A 6,000-nucleotide genomic window follows, 5' to 3' on the forward strand; every position below is an offset into this window, starting at 1 on the left:
CAACAATGTTAAAAGTCAGGTAATGCCTTGGTACCCTGTATCTCACTAATATTACAAATGAACTATATTAAGAATTCAACTCTATATTGTGTTTTTTTTAAAAAGAAAAGTTTAGCTAAAGAGCACTATAACTTCAGGGAAAAAGGTAGAACATACTTTCCATAGGGCACATACTTTCCATCTGTGTTCAACAGTGGTCTTCAGTTGTAGAATTTCACCCTTTGAGGGGACATTTAATTTTTAAAACAGTTAAAGTTATTCTGAGTCCTGTCTAAAGATGGGCATAATCAAGTTGAATAACATCTTTTAAGGTCTGAAAGAAGGTACAATTGTAAAAATCAACAAAAATGGTTTCTGTTCTGAATAAAACTGCCTCAGCAGGTATTTCCAAAATATTTCAATAACAGCAGTTTTACTGAAATACGAATATACAACTGCTCAAGACAAGAGATTTGAAGAAGAAAAATATTTCTGTGAATTTACACAAGCTGGAGCATTTACTTGAAAGTTTAAAAAAAAAAAAAGCTTAAAAAAAAACTATAAGACTTCTCTACGCATAAATATACAGAATTAGAAGACTCTGGGGCAACAAAAAAATGTGCCACTTCAAAAAGCCCAGATAGTTTATAATTCAACTTTAAGTAAAAGGTAAAACTAGTGTCCGGCTCCCTACTCCAAAGCTGAGGCAGCGGTGAGGTAAGACAAGAGCAGGTAGCAAGGAAATTATCCTTCCAAAAATCTTTCAGGTATGTGTATGCTCTAACAGGAAACCAACAGAACTATTAGCGTGCATCCGTATGGTAATTCGAGCCGATTTACAAAAACAGTGCCTGATGAACATTGAAGTTTAATTGACTGAAGTCTTAATTAAATAACATTCCTAAACAGACTCCTAAACTCTGAATTGGGAAAAACAGTTTCCGATTTTTTTTTTTTTAACCTACCGCTTAAGAGCTCCGCTGGAAAGGTAGGACTCGCCAGAAAAATGTTTTCCTCCTCCTCTGTTGTCAAAATCACAAGAAAAGCAAGGGGGACTGCACCATTCTGTCTCCAGTTCCAGTTCCAAGCTGTCGGTCAGAAACGTGGACGCAGGGGGACAGTTATCCATTGTTTACCATGTCCTGAAATGTTTGGAGTTCATTAAAGACTATCAGTAGGGGCTCCAAAGAAGTTGTGATGTGATTCCTGGAGGGGGACAGGGCCCAGAGATTTGGGGTGACCTCAGAAAGTTCCCCAAACGCCCCCCACCCCCAGCACACAGGGAAAAAACGAGAAGCGAAGTAAATACTCAACAAATATATACCCCCCAACCCCGCCCCTGCCCACCGACTCCCCTATATCAAGGCTGTCAGGATTTACACTGCGCCCCGGACTGGCTGTGGCAGGAACTTAAAAATCCCCTCTACGTCAGATCCTGCAGCCCAGTACAGGGTGAAGTGGGGGAGGAAAAAAGAAAATGTTTGCAGTACAGATTCAGCCTCAAGCCCAGAGCTCGACTAGACCTGCGCCCTCCACTAAGTTACTACACCGCACTGAGCCAGTTTCCCCGCAGTGTCGGAACTGCAAGCTCCCCGGCCGACTCCAGGCGTGGATCCAGAGGGCCCAGAACAAATCCCGGCTCTCCCCGCCTGGGCAAGTCCCGCCAGGTCCGCACAAGGCAGCGATCTGCGCGGGCCGACCACAGGGCGAGGGGGTCCGGTGTCCTGCACACCCCAGCGCCCTTGGTTTGGTGCACATCCTACCTACTCACTCTGAGTCCCCGAGACCCGCCCCAGCCGTGCCAGCCAGGGCCAGCGAGTCCAGGGGTCTAGATCCCAAACAGACGAAACTCCCGCCAAGACGCCGCGCTCAAGAAGGGCGGGCTTACGGAGAAACCCGCCCCCGGAGGTGCGCTCGCGAGATCTCTGAGGGACCTGTCGGCTCTCCTCAAGTTCTCGCGAGAATCTTCCAGTCGAGGACTCCGTAAGGCTTTTTGCATTTTTACTTTCTTCTTATTTTTTTCCTCCTCGCTTTGGTAGTTTTAATTGGTACTTTGGGCCGGAAGGCGGGGCCTCACTTAAGAAGGAAACGGGCTGAGGTGAACAAGGTTTAGGGACCGCGGGGTTTGCAGTCTGGGCGAATTTAAGAAAAGAGCTCCACTGGAGCCAATCGCAAACGAGTGTCTGAGGGCCGCGCCTGAGCCTCTCGTTCCTGGGCTAGTCCCAGCAGCTGCTTTGTTGAGGTCGAAGATGCCTTTTGTTCATGTATAGTGGACAAGGCAGGTGCAAAAATGAGGTTACTCCAGTGGGTGGAAACACTGAGTAAGTCACATGGAACTTGATTTCAGTATAAAAACTGTTGCGCGTCCCCCCACCCCCCCGCCCCCCAACCTTTAACAACATTATCGGGACAGGTTTAAGACACTTAACCTTGGACACTTTTGTAAAGACTTTTCAGTCTAAATCAGAGGTAACATCGTTCAGCCGTCTTCAGTGTCAAGAAAACATGGGAATTTCTCATTTAAATGTCCTGCTGTAATTTGAGTATTCTCTATTGCCCTTTCGTCCGCATATAGTTTGTCTTGGGTGTAATAGCGAAATAGACCCCCTTTTCCTTTTTCAAGTGTCTGTTGTTGAGTAGTCAGTTTGGTTAAACAAGTGAGTGGAGTGTAAAGAATTAATAAATTATCTGAAATAATTTAAGCTACTACTTTCATAGGTGGTGTATCAGTATGAACCCGCGGCAAGTAACTGATGACATGCTCAAGAGACGGAGTTGTAAGGTGCTTAATGAAAGGGCACTTTACAAAGATGTGGGTGGTATTACCAGGAAGCAAAAAGTGATGGTGAAGCTCCCAGAACTCATCAGAGACATGATTACTTTTAGACTTAAGAGGTAAGGGAAAAGAGATTGCCAGCACCCAGGGAGACTTAACTGCTGCTGGAGATGCCACCCAGCTGATAGGCACCTTTGCTGCCTTAATGAAGGAATATAGCCAATGTCAACCTGAACCCAGCAGGAAGGAGCTAAAGGATTAGGTACAGGCAGACCTCGTTTTTGTGGTGGTTTGTTTTCTTGTGCCTCCCAGATAACTGTGTTTTTACAAAGTAAAGCTTTGTGGCATCCCTGCATTTAGCAAGTCTATTAGCACCACTTTTCCAATAGCATTTGCTCACTTCATGTCTTGTGTCACATTTTGGTGACTATCACAGTATTTCAAACTTTTTAATTAGTAGATTTATTATGGTGATCTGTAAGCGTTGATGATACTATTATGATTCCTCTTGGATGCCACAAGCCAGGCCCATGTAGGACAGCAAACTTAATCAATTGTTGAAGTGACAACATAGGATTTAGACTAGTACATAAACTTAGCTGAAAAAGCATCAACAGGGTTTGAGAGGATTGACTTCAGTTTTGAAAGGCATTCTACTGTGGGTAAAATGCTATCAAACATCGTTCTCTGCTACAGAGAAATCATTCATGAATCATCAGTATGCCAAACTTCATTTTTGTCTTATTTGAAGAAATTGCCACAGCTACCCCAACCTTCAGAAACCACTACCTTGATCAGTCAGCAGCCATCAACACTGAGAGACTCTCCATCAACCAAAAGTTTATGACTTGCTGAAGGTCCAAATGATGGTTAGCACTTCTTTTTAGTAATAAAGTATCTTTTAATTAAGTTATAGACCTTATTTTTTAAAGACATTGTGCTATTGCACATTTGATAGACTACAGTATAGTGTAAACACAACTTTTATATGTACTGGGAAACCAATTTGTGTGACTGACTTTATTGTAGTGGTCTAGAACCAGACCTGCAGTATTGCCAAGGTGCACCCATACTGAAATCTCTTTCCCTCCCCAAAGTAATAGCCAAGCAGTGTCCCTCATCATTGTTGGCCAAAGCCAACTTAAAAGCAGAGGGCAAGGATGCAACTATAAAGTTCAGGCTCATGGAGTAGAGTCCAGGCTGAAGAAAAACAGAGTGAATCTGACAGAAATGGAGTTAATTTCATCAAGAAGATAAAATATTCAGTGTATATTGTTATCAAATAACAGAGCCTCAATGTGTATAAAGAGAAAAATACTATCATTATAGAAGAAGTAGGATTCCCTGGTGGCTCAGCCTGTGAAGAATCTATAGTGCTATAAAGAATCTCCTGTGCTATACAGGAGACCTAGCTTCAATCCCTGGGTCGGGACGATCCCCTGGAGAACGGCATGGCAAACCGCTCCAGTATTCTTGCCTGGAGAATTCCATGGACAGAGGAGTCTGGTGGGCTACAGTCCATGAAGCTGTAAAGAGTTAGACACGACTGGGCGACTGCACAACAACATAAGACACTGAAGTCTTCCCTGGTGGCTCACTGGGTAAAGACTCCTACTGCTAATGCAAGTGACACAGGTTTGGTCCCTGGGTCTGGAAAATCTGCTGGAGGAGGGCATGGCAACCCACTCCAGTATTCATGCCTGGAGAATCCCGTGAACAGAGGCGCCTGGCAGGCTATTATCCATAGGGTCCCAAAAAGTTGGACATGACTGAAGCGCTGTGGCATGCACGCACTTTTCCACAAGGTCTGTGTACATGTTGTTCTCTCGGCCTCCAATGTGCTTCTTTCCCCTTTGTAGTACTACTGCACATCCTTTAGATCTTTTCTCATATATCTAACCCTCAGAGAAGTCTTCCATGATCCCTGTAAATTATACCAACTCCCTCTATTATAGGTATCCATGGAGCTCACTTTGGAAGGACTCACCACAGGTACAACTTTATAGTAACATATGTAATTGGCTTCCCTGGTGGCTGAGAGGATAAAGCGTCTGTCTGCAATGCGGGAGACCTGGTTTCAATCCCTGGGTTGGGAAGATCCCCTGGAGAAGGAAATGGCAACCCACTCCAGTATTCTTGCTTGGAGAATCCCATGGACAGAGGAGTCTGGCGGCCTACAGTGCATGCAGTTGCAAAGAGTCGGACACTACTGAGTGACTTCACTTTCACTTTTCATGTAATTGGTAATATTTATATCCTACACTACTTACCTGGTGGCTCAGACGGTAAAGAATCTGCCTGCATTGTGGGAGACCCAGTTTCGATCCCTGGGTCAGGAAGATCCCGTGGAGAAGGAAATGGCAGCCTACTCCAGTATTCTTGCCTGGGAAATCCCGTGGACAGAGGATCTTGGTAGCCTACAGATCATGGGATCACAAAGACGTGGACACAACCGAGTGACTAAAACACATACCACAATGTAAGCTTCAAGAGAAGAGGAACCATGTCTGCTTTTACATAACATTATACCTTCAAAAATGCATCTTGAGGATGTTCAATAAGTCGATATTAAAGAGTAAATGGATATTAAAAGGCTGAGTGGATATTAAATGAGTGATGGTATTGTTGAATTGGGTTTTAGGTATGGTAGAAAGACTCAAGATGATTCTGTAGGTAGGTCTGTCTCATTTCAAAGCCTGTCTCGTTTTCCATTTGTACCTCATAAGCTTGTTGTGGCAATTACATTAAAAATGTAAGTAAAGCTTCCGACATAGTTCAGTATGAGCAGTCTGGCCTCCTTTCATGTCCACCTGAAACCTTAGGGCTGGTGATAAGGCAGAAGGTCCCTGGTGGCTCAGAAGATTAAGAATCTGCCTGCAATGCAGGAGACCAGGGTTGGGAAGATTTCCTGGAGAAGGGATTGGCTTCCCACTCTAGTATTCTTGCCTGGAGAATTCCATGGACTTGGGGTCCATGGGGTTTTAAAAAGTCAGATATGACCGAGTGACTAACACTAGACTATGTGGTAGTCAGAAGATTGTAAGCCCTGTGTAAAGACATATAAACACACTAGAAAAACATTACACAAGTCAAGAAAAACACATTTCTAGGCCAAGTTGGCCTTCTGGCTGCCAAATTGCAATCCCTGAATTCTAGTCTATATCAGAGTAACATTTGTGAAAATGAAGATGGATTGGAAAATACTTAGTTTAAACCGTCTTGTGCCCTTTACTTGGGGCTTCTCA

At 44.0% G+C, this 6,000-nt stretch overlaps 1 protein-coding gene across 4 annotated transcripts in view; it reads right to left on the bottom strand.

The window, feature by feature from the left end:
* MMS22L (MMS22 like, DNA repair protein) overlaps positions 1-1,869 on the bottom strand; it is a 121,126-nt gene extending 119,257 nt beyond the window's left edge. Inside the window, exons 1-2 of one of the 4 annotated variants that reach the window (XM_043439200.1) lie at positions 1,751-1,869; positions 945-1,121 (exon numbers count right to left, since the gene is read on the bottom strand). In XM_043439200.1, coding sequence (XP_043295135.1) covers positions 945-1,108 — 164 coding nt within the window. In that variant the 5' untranslated portion in view covers positions 1,109-1,121; positions 1,751-1,869. Of the gene's footprint in view, positions 1-944; positions 1,186-1,742 lie in introns of all 4 variants that reach the window. The other 3 variants (XM_043439201.1, XM_043439202.1, XM_043439203.1) reach the window with 3 other exon arrangements.
* Between the last annotated feature and the right edge of the window lie 4,131 nt (positions 1,870-6,000).

The sequence above is a fragment of the Cervus canadensis genome, chromosome 20 (genome assembly GCF_019320065.1).
Source record: "Cervus canadensis isolate Bull #8, Minnesota chromosome 20, ASM1932006v1, whole genome shotgun sequence".
In the NCBI taxonomy this organism is placed as follows: domain Eukaryota; kingdom Metazoa; phylum Chordata; class Mammalia; order Artiodactyla; family Cervidae; genus Cervus; species Cervus canadensis.